Source organism: Ailuropoda melanoleuca, chromosome 10 (genome assembly GCF_002007445.2).
Source record: "Ailuropoda melanoleuca isolate Jingjing chromosome 10, ASM200744v2, whole genome shotgun sequence".
NCBI lineage: Eukaryota > Metazoa > Chordata > Mammalia > Carnivora > Ursidae > Ailuropoda > Ailuropoda melanoleuca.
Window position 1 is genome coordinate 96,044,119 of NC_048227.1, and position 17,444 is coordinate 96,061,562.

The 17,444-nt window shown below is 37.0% G+C and overlaps 1 protein-coding gene across 13 annotated transcripts in view; it reads right to left on the bottom strand.

The window, feature by feature from the left end:
* Positions 1-17,444, bottom strand: part of SYNE1 (spectrin repeat containing nuclear envelope protein 1) — a 437,003-nt gene that overhangs the window by 345,743 nt on the left and 73,816 nt on the right. For all 13 annotated transcript variants that reach the window (XM_034669323.1, XM_034669329.1, XM_034669326.1 and 10 more), the window contains exon 3: positions 14,559-14,620. In XM_034669323.1, coding sequence (XP_034525214.1) covers positions 14,559-14,620 — 62 coding nt within the window. The remainder of the gene's footprint in view (positions 1-14,558; positions 14,621-17,444) is intronic.

Sequence of the window (17,444 nt, forward strand, 5' to 3'; positions counted from 1 at the left end):
GAGATGCCCTACAACAGATGACTGGATTAAGAAGATGTGGTCCATATATACAATGGAATATTACTCAGCCATCAGAAAGAATGATTACACAGTATTTGCAGCAACATGGACGGGACTGGAGGAGATAACGCTAAGCGAAATAAGTCAAGCAGAGAAAGAAAATTATCATATGGTTTCACTCATTTATGGAACATAAGAAACAGGAAGATCAGTAGGAGAAGGAGGGGAAGAATGAAGAGGGGGTAAACAGAAGGGAGAATGAACCATGAGAGACTATGGACTCTGGGAAACAAACTGACGGCTTCAGAGAGGAGGGGGGTGGGGGACTGGGATAGGCCGGTGATGGGTATTAAGGAGGGCACATATTGCATGGTGCACNGTGCACTGGGTGTTATACGCAAATAATGAATCATGGAACATTACATCAAAAACTAAGGATATACTGTATGGTGACTAACATAGCATAATAAAAAATAATTATAAAAAATAAATAAAATCTTAAAAAAAAGAAAAAAAAAGAAATTGTAAACAAAAAATATATAAGAGAAATTGCAGTTTCAACCTCCCCCAGAAATGTAGTCTTTACCAGCAGGTTTAGGAATTTTTTTGATCAGTGCCAGTCTTCCCCATGGACCGTCTCCATCCTCCAAAAGCAGATGAGATCAACTGCAGATAAGACTTCTTGCCTTTCCCCACAAGGGAAAGAAGTCTTTCCCAGAATAATCTTTTTCTTTTGCTAATAGCTTTCTTGCCCCACCTTCCTTCTATAAAAACCTTCCATTTTGTATAATTCCTCATAGCATTCTTCTGTTTGCTAGATGGGATGCTGCCTGATTTGTGAATTATTTAATAAAGCCAATTAGATCTTTAAAAAAAAAAGAAATTCTCACATTTAAAAATTGCATATGAAATGAAAAATGTTGATGCATAAAGTAAATGTGACAAAATAGTCACATTATAGAATATATATATATATATTCTAATATTTATATATATATTCTAATATTTACTAGATGATTCCATGGCTTAGATATTTACACATTCTAATTTAGTAGGTGTTTTAATAGGAATGAAAGGAGAAAAAAAAGAACAAGGTAGGAAAGAATGAATAATGTATTGTTGAACATCTCAATGTGTCAAGGACTATGCTGAGGGCTTGTACATGTTATCTCATGTAATATTCATAACCACCACCTATGCGAGCATCACTTCCTATTTCAAAGCAAGAAATCTGAATCTCAGAGAGGTTAAACCATTGGCCTAGATCCCTAGTAAGTGATTAGATTTGAGCCCAAGTTCATTATACTTTGAGCCACCTGTTAGATAGGAAACTTAATAAAAAAATACAGGTATTAACATAAATGTTTTCTGAACAATACATAAACCTATAAATGTGATTTTTGTCTAATATCAATATGAAAAGTATTAACTAATCAGCTGAAGTGCCTGCCATTCTACTAGAAACAAAAAAATTGTTAACAAAAAGCCACTTTTAAATGTGAATGGATATAAAAAAAGACTAAATAGTAAAATGGAAGTATTATGTATATAAATACACATTGACATAGACAATGCTTGGCCTAATTCACACCATGTCCCCTAATGGTCAAGTTTGTGCTAAAGCCCTATCTTTTGTTACATGAGCGACCTGAGCTGCACCCATCACATTCTCTGCTTGGATCCAGAAGTTGGCTGAATACAATTGTCACCAGGTCCTACTATTGAGGCCCCAAGAACCACTTGCCTTAGTCTTTCTCAAGATTGGGTCAGTCAGTACGTCAAGGCTCCTCAAGACCATACTGAGCTGTATGACATATTAGAAGGGCCCACAGGACTCAGAAGAGCTATTATACTCATGATTATACTTAATTACAGTTAACGGACAAATTAATATCAGCAAAGGGACAAAGCTCATAAAGCAGGGCCCGGGAGAAACCATGTATGAGTTTCCAGGGATGAATGACCTTCCAGTAGATGTACATAGGGACATGCCTAATTTTTCCCAGAATGGTGTGCAATGATATGTGTGAAATGTTGCCAACCAGAAAAGCATGCTCCAGCCCCAGTACCTGGGTTTTTATTTGGACTCTGTCACTTAGGCATACAGTGCTTACATAACTGACCTCAGCTACTCAGACTCCAGCTCTTCCCCTGCCCTAACTCCCCCAGAAGAAACAGGTAGCTGTTCACCTTGAAACATGTGGTTAAACTGATCTCATCAAAGTAGGACAGCATGGCCCAAGGTCTAGGCATACAAAACACTCCGGTCAGGCAGAATATTCCAAGTGCTCAGAGGTTATCTCCCAGGAGCCAGTTAATGACCATTCCTGAAGATAGGTCTTTATTTGCAATGTACAGAGTTTGAGCAGCCCAAGCCTGCTGATCTAACCTTTTCCTGCTCAGTCAAAACATATCTTTTCAGTAAATTTCACTTAGTTAAATAATTTAAGATCATTTCATTTACTTGCAACAAAATAAACCACAAGTGACATGTGGGTCTATTTTGTTATTACTTTATAAACACTGTCTGAGTGTAACAATTTACAGTTCAGTGCCCTTCCACTCCTACTCCATGATGAGATCCACATAAGTTACCAAAAATAAATTGATGCTTTAGTGAGGAGAGTGTGCATTTTCAGGGGCACCTAATTGTATTTGATGTGAAAGGATGTTTTATAACATTTTTACCAATTGATACTGGTAAATGATGAAGGTAGACACAGCTGAATGTTGTTGATAAACAAACATATATACATATATACATATACACACACACACACACACGCATAATAGAGCTATTTCACAAGACCACTGTATGCCTATATCCAAAAATAACAAAAATGGCAATAGACTAAAAATATTTTTACCGTTTTTAACTTTGCATTAAGAGGACAATCCTAAGCACATAGATTAAGGTAAAAGAAGCTTTGGGTATTAGATTGCATTCAGATATGTAGAGGGTACAAATCTACCTCGAAACATTACTAGCATATTACTACATCATCAACAGTTGTACCTACACATCTGCTAGAATCTTAGAGTCCGTTAGCCTCAAGTATTACACAACTATCAAGGAGATTTACAGCATGAAGGATTTAGTCTTGAGCAAATAAAAGTGAAAAATCTCCTGTTTCATGCCAGGACCAACCCAGGTCTTCATTTATTATCATGACTTTTAATCTCAGAACAGTTGGACAGTATTTTACTGGATGCTTTCCAGCTTGCGGAAAGAGCTCTCAAAATATTTTATGACACACAAAAAAGCTATAGCATTTTACTTTAAAATGCTAAATACATATCCTAGGGTTTAAAATTTGTGATTGCTAGATACCCACCGATACCAATAAAACTGAGCAAGAAAAGGCCTAAAGTAAAAGCAAGTGGCACAGATTACTATTTACTCCGAGACACACACACACTGCTGAGTACTGTCAGGCTTGCAGAAAATTACACATAATCATGGCATAAAATATTCTCAAAATGGCCTTCTGCACAGGCTGTAGAGGAGTCCCAAGGCAATGGCAGGTTTTCAAGGTGTAATCTGTGCACCCCTGAAACATCTGTATACAGAATGACCCATTACTTCTAGAGTCAGACAAACCACTACCTCTGGTTTCTATAAGTTTCAGGTAGGAACTATTTCACAGGCTGAAGGACAGTATATGGGGAAAAATCCCATCCCAGGACCAGTCTATAGTGTTCACATTCTCTGATGGTTATCTGATGGGTGGGAGCAGCAAGCTAAACAACAGGAACAGAGATTAAAGTGGGAAGGGAAGAGGGGTTGACCAGCAGATGTGGAGTGAGTTACCTCCCTGAAGATTGGCTCAGAGCCCACCACACTAAACTGTCTAAAAATGCCAGAGTGCCCTTGAACCCGAGCAGTAAAATCACGATTATAATCACTGGTGGTAGCCACATAAAATTAATTCAATATCCAAGGAGTCTTGCCATATTATTCAGAACATCTAATTAGATGTTCCCAATATCTCCAGAAACAAGGTGAAGTCATTACAATTTTATGTGCAATCATTGCCTTCATAAAAACACTATTGTGATTATTTTCCACCTCTACTCAAAGGTGAGAAGACAGTTCCCATTCTTTTTTATTTCCTATGACAGCATAATCATTTCCACTTCCTTAATTACTTAGTTTAATTCCAAATACATATCCCAAAGGCAATGACTACTGTTTCAGTCCAACTTTAAATCTGCTTGGAAAACTCTGCTGTTAACAATCTTCACATGCAATAAAATTATTTTCAGTACACAGCCTAAAAGAATCACTCTCCCCAAGTTATTTGTTTCATTCAGTACAAAGTTGGGGTTATCTGTTTCTCTTCTCCTTTGCTCGTACACCATATCTGCTCCATCAACGAATCTTGGTGGCTTTACCTTCAAATCTCATCCAGAATCCAACCATTTTTACCACGTCTACTGCTTCCTACCTTGGTATAAGCCACCAGTCTCTTGTCTGGATGACTTCAACAGCCTCCTAACCTAAATCCCTCCTTGTGTCCTTGCCCCTCTTCAGTCTATTCTCAACAACACAACTTATTTGCCTTCTTTTCTGTCCATCTCCCTCATTTGGACATAAACTCCATAATGCAGGGATTATTTCTTCCGTTTTGTTCAGTGCTACATTCTCAGTGCCTAGAACACTGCCAAGTAGATATACAGCATGTTAAAATATTTAATGAGGGGCAACTGGGTGGCTCAGCCAGTTCAGCATCTGTCCAACTCTTGGTTTCATCTTAGGTTCTGGAATCAAGCCCCGCATCAGACTCTGTGCTCAGTGTTAAGACTGCTTGTCCCTATCCCTCTCCCTCTGTTCCTCCCCCTGCATACACACACTCTATCTCTCTAAAATAAATAAATATTGGGTTGCCTGGGTGGCTCAGTTGGTTAAAATGTCTGCCTTCGTCTCAGGTCATGATCTCAGGGTCTTGGGATTGAGCCCCTCATTGGCCTTCCTACTCAGTGGGGAGTCTGCTTCTCCCTCTCCCTCTACGCTCTCACTCTTGCTCTCTCAAGTGAATAAATAAAATCTTTAAAAATAAATTAAAAATAAATAAATAAAAATATTTTTAAAAGTGAGAAAAATATTTAATGAGTAAATGGATGAATAAATAAAGTATATTTCTAAAAGGAACTTTGACAAATATTATCAAAATGTTTATTAACCTGAATAAACTTTGCTAGATCTACATCTATGTTATCAATGAAGTAATAATTCTATTAATAAATTAATAAAGGCTATTATTTTTGAAATGATAATTTTCTTTTGTAATCTTTTAGTTACATATTTGGAAATAATGAATTTATCAGTATTTATCAATATTATCAAACTAAAGTGGTTTTAGAAAATAACTGAAGAATGATTTGGGGGTGAATTATTACATTTTCATTTTCCTCTGCTTCTTTTTGTCCCCATCTTAGTTCATTAATGGTCCCACTAAAGTGTGTACAAGGAAACGGATAGGAGTAAAATGCAATCACGAAAGTGCTTCTATATTAACTTTTTAGCATTGTTGATGGAAAGACAACTGAAGAAGTAAGTGGCCACAAAAGAGACACTATATAACTCTGAAGACGTCAGAGCCATCATTAGCATAGATTATTAAAAGAAAACATGGAAAATCAAAAGTGTCCCTGTTAAAGGAGTGTATGACTCTAACGTGGTATTAAAACAAAATGTTTAATCGAACATATAATGGGTTGAATTGTGCCCTTTCTCCCCCAATATATGTGGAAATTTTAAACCCCTGTACTTCAGAATGGGATCTTATTTGGAAACAGGATCTTTGGGGAGGTAATCAAGTTAAAATAAAGTCATCAGGGTGGGTCTTTATCTACTCTGACTGGTATCTTTATACAAAGGGTAAATTTGGACATAGACACAGAGAGACATAGAGTCAGGATATGCACTAATACATCTGCAACCCAAGGACTGTCAGGTACTTCAGGCCACTATGAGAAGCTAGGAAGAGGCAAGGATGGATTCTACCCAGGGTGTCAGAGGGAGCATAGCTGTCTAGCCTTGAGAACATTGAGATAACAAATTTCCCATCTTAAACTGCCCAGTATGTGGTACTTTGTTATGGGAGCTTTGGAAAATGAGTGCAGAATTTAAATAATGTTTTATACTGCCTTTCAAAAATTCTTCTAAAAAGTGAGGAGATGCTCATAGCATGCCTGAGGTCATCCCAAGGACAGTATTTAAACTGTGTAGTGCCTATCCTTAATAGTCCCATAGATATAAGTCTGGCAGATGGAGAAAGGACCATTTTTTTGCACATTGGAAGAGCAGTTCCATTTATAGGAACACTAAACAATGACTATTTGAGACCTATTTGTTTCTCCCTGAGGACTTAGTGTCAAATCATATATTTATTTCACAGCAAATACTATAAAGATTGAATCAAGGGGATTTAAATACAAATATAACACTCTATTCCATTTGAAGAAATGAGAGAAAATGTGAAATTAAAAAATTTTGAAACCAATGGTCATGTCCATACTTACACTATCCTTTTCTAATTAAAAATCTAACTTCTGGGGCACCTGGGTGGCTCAGTCGGTTAAGCAGATGCTCAGCTCAGACCATGATCCCAGGGTCCTGGGATTGAGTCCTGTATCAGGCTCCCTGCCCTGTGGTGAGTCTGCTTTTCCCTCTGCCCCTCCCCTCACTTGTGAGCTCACATGCACGCATGCTTGCACACGCGCTCTCTCTCTCTCAAATAAATAAATAAAATCTTTAAAAAAATCAACTTCTTGTGAATGTTTTTTGAAAAACACATCTTTAAGTTGTTCCCTTTGGGGGCCACAGTGGCATTATACAATTTCCATAGCCTATGGATCTTGCATGAAGTTCAGGAATTTACTAAGATAAATAAATTTTAAAATGTGAGAAAACTAATATCTTTATAACTGTCAATTTTTAAAATATTTATCCCAACATAAATGAAGACTATTCTGTTAGATCTAAAAAATAACAGCCATTAGTTAGGAATTCCCACAAGTTCAAGTCCACCTCATCTCTGCCTTCCTCTCTCACTTTGTTCCAAATTTAGGCACATCCACACTCACGTTTCCTATTTCCTCCGGTCTCAGAGAAGGGCAGGTGTCTCTCCTTTGGTACAAATCTACATGTTCCACCTGTGCTCTTGATTTTCTCTCCCACCCTGCCTCCTTGAGAGCCTGTGTCTATGAAACAACTCTCTTTCCCTTCTTTTGCAGTCTCTTCCCCTCTACTATTTCTTGATCATTCCTTTCAATAGATACACACTTAAAATTACCCTTTATTAAAATAGCTCTTACCAGATCTTATGTTCTGTTTTAGCTAATACTCTATCTCATGAACGTGTAATGTACGTTCAGTGTCCTTACATTCTTACCTCTCATTTACTCATCAGTTTGCTAGCGTGGTTTCTGTTATAATGTGGCTACTTCCTATGGTGGCCAATGATTTCCTAACTGCCAAATCAAATGGGTTTATCTCTGAGTAATTTCTCAGTCTAAAACTGGACTACCAGCTTTCCCCCAAGTCTATTGTATTCTCTATGTTTGTGAATGATCTCAATCATTTGCTCATGTCAGAATTCTAGAAGTCATTCTTGACTCCTTCCTCTCCAAGATTCTGTTTAATTACTGAGTCTACTCCTACGCATCTTTCAATGTGTCTACGTTTCTCCTACTCCACCTCTAAGGTTACTTGTTCCTGTTCTAATTTATGACAGAGATACAGAGAGAGACTGGGACGTTTAGGGTCAGGGGGGTCATTTAATTCTCTTGCCTAAGATTCTTTAATGTCTCCCACTGCCCATAACACAGTCCAAGTCCTCTTAATGACTGGCCTTTGATCAATGTTGCCAACCCACTCCTAGAATCATATTTTCAGGTATTCTGAACTTCCTCCATTTCCTTTAATGTACCGTGTTTATTCTCATCTCTCAACTTCTAAAAACATTGGTTCCTTCATGTACCAAATCCCAAAGGCATTGCTCAGGCCCTAGCTTAAATGTTTCTTTCTCTGAAAGCCTATTCTGAAGTCTTCCTTCAGATTCCCCCTGTGGTTTGTTGTCTTGCCATGTGCTCCCTGACACCCTGCACTTCCCCTCTCATGGCATCTACCACACACACCTTGCTATAATTGTTTGTTTCTTCTGTGAGACTATCAGTTCCAGGATGGCATGGGCAATGGGTCTATTCACCACTGTGTCCACAACCCCTAGCACATAATAGGTCCTTAAAAAATATGTGCTGCATAAATAGCTGAAGAAACAAATGGAGCATGAGAGTGTATAACACAATGGTTAATGCCCAAACTTAAGAGGCCTGGGATTGAAATCTGGTTTTTCATCTACTTGTTATGTGACCGTGAATTTATTAACTCTAAGCTTCAGGATCATAATCTGTGAAATGGTGAAAATAATACTTACATTTGATTCTTGTAGTGAAGATTAAATAAACTAAAAGACAAAGTTGCTAAGGCAGAGTAACTGGCACATGGTAAAAGTTCAATAAATGTAATTAAAAATATGTTTAGCAACGAGTAATGAGAAGCTAGAACTGAATCAGGACCTAACTTTGAAAAAACATTACTTGAAACCAATATTGGGCTAATTAAAAAAACAAATACCTTCTTGCATTAATAGGGCAAATAGAAAAGAAAGATTCAGGTATCTTCCTGAAAAGAATATGACAGAGTCCATGTTTGATGAAACCCCATTCCTGAAAGGAATTATCAGGTGTATAAAATAAATGTAATCCACTAACTTTTGTTAAAGTTACATTACATTATGTTGACAATTTGTGATCTGTAATGTTTTACATAATTGCAGAAGGATAAAGACTTCAATTTGAAAACAAAGCAAACAACAACAACAAAAAAGAACTGCTAATTATATCCACAAGTTCGGAAAATCTATATCTGTGTACTAAAAGTGGCATAAAACACATATACACAGAAGATTCTCGGTTTTTTCCCCTGCTTCAGTAACATTTGTGTTTTAAGAAAAGTATTTTTTTTAAACAGATTGCTCTCTTATTTGCACCCTATCTCTTCACACGGCTGTCATAATATTTATAAAGACTTGTTACAATAGAATGGAACGCCATCAGTAAAAGAGCGTATTATTTTATTTAATTAGAAGTAAATAGTTTGTTAATTTGCAACTGAGCAAAGCAGCCAAGAACAAAATTAAAATTTTCCCATTAAGAACGCTCCCCAAATTCATCTCCATGAAAAATCTTTTGAACGTCTCCCAATGCACACAAGACTGAATGATCTCAGGAGAGAACAATCGATTTTTCTACTTCTTAATTCAACATTCCAGCTCTTAAAATCTGACACAACCTAGCATTAAAGCTATTTCTAGAAATACTGAATTTCCAAAGAAAATTTTGAGAAAATAGATATAAATTTTCTTTCCAAATAACGAGACTTTTAAGTTATCCTTTAAAATAAAAGCTTTACTCTTTTAATTTTCTTAAAAATTTTAAAGAAGGCATTGTAATAGCAAGATATTATCATGACATGTAGGATGAAATGGTTTACCATTCCAGTTTAAATCCATAAACATTCCCATGACTACTCTGCAAAAGCTCTCAGACAACTGAGATTCTGCCAAATATTTACAACTTACATTCTAGAAAAAAGTTGAAACTCTTATTTTTTTTTCCTGCCAACTTAGCACTTTTCTCCTTTTTTGCTCTTAGAGACAAAATAACTTGGCACATTATGTAGCATAAGAAATAAGTGAATTAAGACTAATATCTTGGTTACTAGCACAAAAAATATTTTCAACATGGGTCATTTTCTTCCTTTATTGGTAGATGTCAGCAGAAAATTATAGGGGAAAAAGAAGACAACCAAGGAATAAAATGCATTTTAACTCTTTTTTAAGTGGTTTGGTTCTGAGATTATGAAATGAAATGAGACAATGAAATGAAATCCTCATGCCAAGATTAAGTTTTCATCCTTTTAAGTTTGGAAGAAATTCTCATGTGCTTCAAGCCAAACCTCAGAACGAACCTGGGGCCAGTTATGAACTGAATGTTTATGTGTCCCCCAAATCCATGTTGCAGCCTTAAACCTCCAGTGTGATCGTATTTGGAAGTAGGAAGCCTTTGGGAAGTAATTAGATGTATATGAGGTCATGAAGTGATGCTCTCATGATGGGACTAGTGTCCTGATGAGAAGAGCAAGAGAGACAGAGTTCTCTCTCCCCCCTCTCTCTCTGCCATGTGAGGACCCAGCCAGAAAGAGGACTCTTGCCAGGAATCGAATCTGTCAGCACCTTGATCTTAGGACTCTTCAGGCTTTCAGAACTATGAGGAATAAATGTTTGTTCTCTAAGTCCCCCAGTCTAGAGTATTTTGTTATAACAGCCTAAACTGTCTAACATGGGGTCTAAATTTGTTGAGTATTTTTTGGACAAAGTAAACAAGCAAACATACAAAAAACACATCAAACCAGACTCAATCTGATCCAACAAATTATAGAGTACTCAATCATTTCAAAGCTGACAGCAATTATATGTCTCCATCTTGGGGGTAGACTATCTCTTAGTTATAGGATAAATCACTGCCTTAGTTATTTAATCAGCAAGAAGAAAGACAGAAAGTTGGTTTCAAAAAGCTCTGTGGGATAAAACAAACAAACAAACATGTTGAGACAGGTCAAATTGCTTATTTGTGGGTTATTTCTTCTAGTGAGTACTTAGGACTTCCCTGTGACTGAAAGCCTGGGTGTTGCTGATAAGTGGTTAGGAGCCGAGGACCAAAAATTCATGAAGCTACTTTCATAAGAGACTCAGTAAAACCCTGGGCCTAACATATACTTCTGTGAAGCTTAGCTGCCTATGGGTGTACACACACACCCGTGTGCATGTGCGTGCACGTGCATGCCTGCTGCCCATGTCCATAAGGTGCTAGAGTGATGGCACAAAACACACTCAAGCATCACAGAATGGTTTTGGAAACAGACCTTCCAATGTTGGCAGTTGGGAAAGTGACACATGTCCTGATCCAGAGGCCAAAGATATGAGGTTGATCTTTTTTTCTGCTGCAAGTGAAATATTTTTATTCTCATCTCAGAAGTAAGTGAGCACATTGCAATGGCATGGGAAGTGTGTGTTTCCATTTCAGTTTGGGTGTGCCTGTAAAGGTGACCTCAGTGAGACTGTGAAGCCCAAGATGTGCAGGTTGCATGTGTTTTTGTAGGGGTAGGATACAGACAGAAAGAGATGGATAAAGATGGGAATGGGGAAATTAAGATAGAGACAGAAAGGGGGTTGGGTGGAGGTATAACGGAGTAGGAGACAGGGTGGGAGAAATAAAGATGGTACAGGCATAGGAAAGAGGTGGGAGGAAGAATGAGAAAGATAGGGCTAGAAATGAAAACTCAAATAGGAATGAAGGTGGGCAAAGGATGGGAAAGAGAAAGGAATGAGTGGGGAATCATGTGATTAGCTGCTAAGACAAATGCAGAAAAACATTGACTCTACAGCTATCGTAAAACTCTGCCAAGGTAAGACCATGGGGTCAGATTTGTTTTTTTAAATGTCTTCAAAATATGAGTCAGAAAAGGAAAAACAGTCTCAAATGAATGTGAGGGTTTTAGCTATGCTTGGCAAGATACTACAATGTCAGTATAAATAAGTTCAGGAGAGCAAGTATAGGTATCATGTGCTGCTTAAGTTTTTGGTTTTCAAAATGACCCAAGAAAGAAAGAAATCAAAATGCAGAGGAGAAAACAAACAAACAAAACAAAATCTCTATCACATTAGGGTTATGATGGAGCAGTTGTGGAGATAATAAGTTTCTGGGTTTTCTCAAAATAATACCCTTGATACAAAAATTTGTGGAGTAGGGAAAACATATGGACTTTAGATTCATTTCTGGATTAAAATCTCAGTGGCACCCCTTACCAGGCATATGAAGATGTGTGTTACAAAATAACCCATGTAAAACACTTGGCACAGTACCAGAAATTAATCATTCTTCCCCATGTGATATCCTTACTATTCTAACGAAATAAGATAAAGACTCTTGGCTGCTCTTGTATTAAAATGCACCTCTGTGTGGTACTCAGTGCTGTGCTTAGAGCTATTAAGATTTATAAAGAAATTCCAAGAATCAGCACAGGCATTAAGACTTTACATGGTTGCTGGGAAGCTGAGATACACAGTACAAAACAATTTAAGCCATGCTAAACTTCTCCACCGATGCTACAGGTTCTGGAGAAGTGCTAAGATTTTGGATTCTACTTCACTAGACCAGGAAAGCCAGAGCAGACAGAGGGATGGCACTGGGGGAGGGGTGCAGGGGCAACCAGGACCATGCTTGGAGCGTCTGCTAGGGGACAGGCTGTTTCCCATGTGGCCAGAAATGACTTCGTGAGTGAGAGAGACTGGCACTATACATTAAAGGTAGGACTTAGATATTTAGATGGGAAATTACAGGGGTGACTTTATAAAGCAGGGCTAGAAAAGAGAACAGGAAAGGATGCACATTTGTAGAGCCTATTCCAATCATCAGTTATTACGTAAGTATGTAAATTAACTTGGAACAATGATAAAATAATGATAAAAACATTTTTGAAAATAAGTTCTTGGCATATAACCCCTTTACAAAGGCTTTTCATATGCTGTATGCCATGGCTTACACTCAGATTTTCCCTTCTTTCAAGTATTCAGTACACAGATGAGTGTATTTTAATAATTCTACTTTAAAAACTTTCACAAAGGTGTTCAACTCCTATTTTTAAAAATCTGAAAAAATTAATTGTAAATTACTTTTGCCAATCAGATTAGAAAACACTATTAACCTCAGAGTGTTAATAGTGTTAAGGAAATGGACATTCATACAAGCTCTTGGTATATATTAAAATTATAAACATATATATCTGTTGACTATTGACCGACTTCTAGAATTTTATCCTAAGTAGAAAAATCACACAAGTGTACAAAGATAAATGTCCAAGGACTTCAATGTACTATTTTACATAAAATTAAACGATTGGAAACCACTTAAATGGCCATCAATAGGCGACTGGCTAATTTATGATTCATAATTTATAAGTAATTATATTTATAATAAAATATTATTCAGCCATTAAAATTATTACATACCTCTGTATCTATTAACATGGAAATATCTACTGAGTGAAAGAGAGGCATACACAAAACCATTTTTGTGAAATTATGTGTGTCTGTGTGTAGAAAAACGGTAATCAGCATGTTAGTGATGGTTATATCAGTATCGTGAGATTGAAGGTGATTTCTACTTTCTTTACACTGTGTAAGAATTTTATCATTAATATTACTTATAATTAGTGTGTAATCTTTTTAACAATATGAAAAAAAACAATAACTCTATTTTCATTTCGGAAAAAAATAATGTTCCCCAATTAGTGACAATTCTGTAGCAAAGTAATGGCCGGCTGGCACCAGCCAAGACCAGAGAAAATGAGCCCCCAGGGGCACTTACACCCTTTTCACAGGGCAGATTCTGGGGGCAACCACTGTGCCAGAGAATTCCCTTCTCGTCAAGGGGCTTTTGAAAAGAGATTATAGGAGAGATTATCCCAGTTTTTCCTGTATCTAAACGCATCGTTTAGTCTTCTGTCTTTACTGGACTGTGAGCTTCTCACGGCCTGGGAAAGTGTCTTACCAATATTTTCCTGTCTCCAAAACCTAGCTTAGGCATGCAGTAAGCAGTTAATTTGTACAACGGGACTGTAATAAATCGCCATGCTTTGTTTGCTTCTGAACTGTAAAAGAGCCTTTGGGAAGTCCCTAATGAAAAACTGCTCACAGGTTTATGTCTCGCACACTGTAGGCAGCACTCCCAGCAACAGGATCCATTAACTGAATTCAGACAACTGTCCTGTCATCTATATTTATCTTTACAAATGCAATGTTTTCTGGTTTACATATTTTTTCATCTGCATATTTATGAGACTAATTTTATTTTAATGTTACCATATTGGGATTTGTTTTATAGTAGCATTTATGTTCAAAGTCATTACAATGTACAAATACACAGTCACCTGATACAACCTAATGTCCGTGTGGATAATTTCAGAATGTTTAGTCTTTTTAGTGTCCTGCCACCATGGTTACTTTCTATCAAACACCTAAGAAGGGAGCCCAGTCATGATCTACTCAGACTAAATTCTTTGCTCAAGACAGACCATTCCTTTCCTTTCTGTTCCAAATAGAAACAAACGCATAAAAAAAAAAATTGAGCACAAATTCTCCTTTCCATATGACATACGCATTAGTACAGAAGAAATAACTGAACTATTTTGATGAGAATTCACAGAATTGACATGAAGTAACTGCTCTTGACTCTAGCTATCCATTCATCTCTTCTCAGTGACAATGTGAGCAAATGTCACAGATAGGCAACAGTTAAACTGACAGAACTGCCAATATCATTGATTAGTATTAGGGACAAGAGTGCCAGCAGCGTTTCTTTATTATACTTGGCATTTAATGATTCATTGGCTCCAAATAAGTAAACATATAACGGTAGGTAGTTTCCTTTACCTTGGCCAGATGAGAGTTGATCCATTTTGTGAAAGTACGTTTTTGTACTATCTCTTGCTCATCTAGAAGAAAAAAAAAATGAATCTAGTTAGATGACACAGTTTAACATGAAGTTGTATCCTAAAAGATATTAAGTTACAAAGTCTAGAAGTAATCATAATATTATTTTATCTTCTAACCCATTTTGCCAATTGTTATCTTGAAGGAAGTGTCAGTACAACTCCAATTTGACTCCTCCCTTAAACATTATCAGCAAATGCTTCAAAATTTTCAATGTGTTAGCCCTATGTTTACCTTCATTCACTTACTGAAAGCTCACTATACAATTATACCTCAATAAAGCTGTTTGGAAAAAGTTCACTGAGACCAACTAAGTGCCAAGTTTTATGTTAGGTGCAAGAGACAGACAGAAAACAACAGGGCAATGTCTCCGCTATGAAAAATCTAGAAGTAGAGACAGACAAGCAAGGGCATATGTATAGTAGAGGATTATACAGAAACATAAAAAGATAGAGCCATGTATATGAGGCATTACTGGGGCTCCACCCAGACTGGATGACTTCCAAAGATCCCACCACTTCTTGAAGTCTATACCTTTGCATAGGTGACTACAGGCAGCACCTGTGATTTGTTTCTAATCAACAGAATATGGCAATTAATGATGGGATGTCCCACCTATAAAGATGTTGCTTTAGGGACACCTGGGTGGCTCAGTCAGTCACGTGTCTGCCTTCAGCTCAGGTCATGATTCCAGGGTCCTGGGATCAACTCCTGCATCGGACTCCTTGCTCAGTAGGGAGCCTGCTTCTCCCTCTGCCTGTTGTTCTCCCTGCTTGTTCACTCCCTCTCTCTCTCTCTCTGACAAATAAATAAACAAAATCTTAAAAGAAAGAAAAGAAAAGAAAACTTAAAAAAAAAAAAGATGTTGCTTTATGTTAGATTCCATCTTAGCTAACCAGAGTGAGAGATTCTCCTTCTGGCTTTGAAGAAGCAAATAGCCATGTTGTGAACTGTCCCTGGAGAGGGCCATGTGGCAGTGAAGAGTGAGCTGCTTTCAGTGAAGGGTGGTCTCCAGCCAAAAGCCAGCAAGAAGCTGGGGCCCTCAGTCACAGAGGCGCAAGGAAATGAACTCTGTTAAACAACCCAAATGAGTTCGAAAATGCATTCTTCCTTATTTCAGCCCCTGGATAAAAATGCAAACCAGCTGATATTATGGACTTGTCTGCTTGATTGCAGACTTGTGTGACCCTGAGCAGAGAATGCATCTAAGCTAAGCTATGCATTGCCTCCTGACCCACAAAAGTTTGAGGATAACAAATGAAAATTGTTTTTTGTTTGTTTGTTTGTTTGTTTGGTTGGTTGGTTGGTTTTTTTAGAGGGGGGAGAGAGAGTGGGAGGGTGGTGCAGAGGGACAGATAGAATCTTTAAGCAGGCTCCATACCCAACTCAGAGCCCAAAGCAGGACTCAATCTCACGACCCTGAGATCATGACTGAGCTGAAGGCAGACCGTGGTCAAGAGTCTGCTTAATTGACTGAGCCACCCCAGCACCCCTGAAAATTGTTTTAAATTGCTAAGTTTGTGGTAATTTCTTATGAAACAAGAGAAAACTAATATTGGGTAATAAAAAGAGGTAGGGTCCAGAAAGGCTTCGAGTAGAGACATAAAGATAATAAAATAAAATTAAAAAAAAAAAAAGATATGAAGGTCAGACAGAAAGGAGCCAGTTTAACACCTTTTAGAAAGGGTGAGTTTTATTCATTCTACCAACATCTACCAAGTGTCAACTGTCTGTAAAACACTCAACCAGATGTGAGGAACACAGGTGAACAAGACATCATTTCAGTTCCTCCCCCTTTCGGGGACAGTGTTCAGATCTACATCCCTGAAGCTGACCTCTCCTGGGCTTCAGCCTAGAACACCTGACTGCCTATGAGAATATAAGCCCTATGAGGACAGTAACTTGGTTCCCAATACCCACAAATATGACCAAAAAAAAATACTGTTCAATGAAGGAATGAAGAAAATTAATAACAAATCATTTTAATTTGGAGAAATCTTGGATATATCCATAGAATTTACAAAATGCCATTATTTTTAATGTACTTTAATCATGTGCTTTTAAACTTTCAAGTGCATACCAAAAACAAACCAGTATAATAATAGGCAACACTTTTTACATACAAGGCACAGATGTTTATTTTCTTTCTTTTGTTTGTTTTTAAAGAATTGAAGAATTATATGGAATGTTTAAAGCGCTGAGTTGGAAAGAAGATAGATTTCTGTCCATATCTTACCCAGATATAATCTCAAATTGAACTACAAAAGAGCTGGAAATATAGCCTCTTTGTGTTCTCAAAAAAAGAAAAAAGGTAATGGAATTGGATGAATGCCTGACATTGTCATGTCAAACTTTGCTGAAAGCTAAATTCTAATAATTTTACTTGCTTTATTAATTTTTTTGGATNTAAATTCTAATAATTTTATTTGCTTTATTAATTTTTTTGGATTACATATCTTCCTTTGAGTTATCTTATACAACTGACTCTAACCAAAATACATATTTTTTAGACCTTTCATGGTAGGAATGGACTGTTACATTGAGGATTAGATGACAACTAAATGTAGAGGGGAAAAAACATAATTTATTGGGAATTATAGAAAGTAAGTTTTAAAATACTAAAATGACATGCTTTGGGACAAATTTTAAAAATATCACTCCATTTTGTATGTTTTTGACCAGGAAAAAAATGGAGAATAATTTATTGTATCAAAAGTGTGACTGTATTGGCAAATGCTAACTGAAACAATTAGCACAAAAGCAGCTTATTGTCACCTATAATATATAAATTCTGTGCTCTAACATATGACTCATAATGTTTTAAAG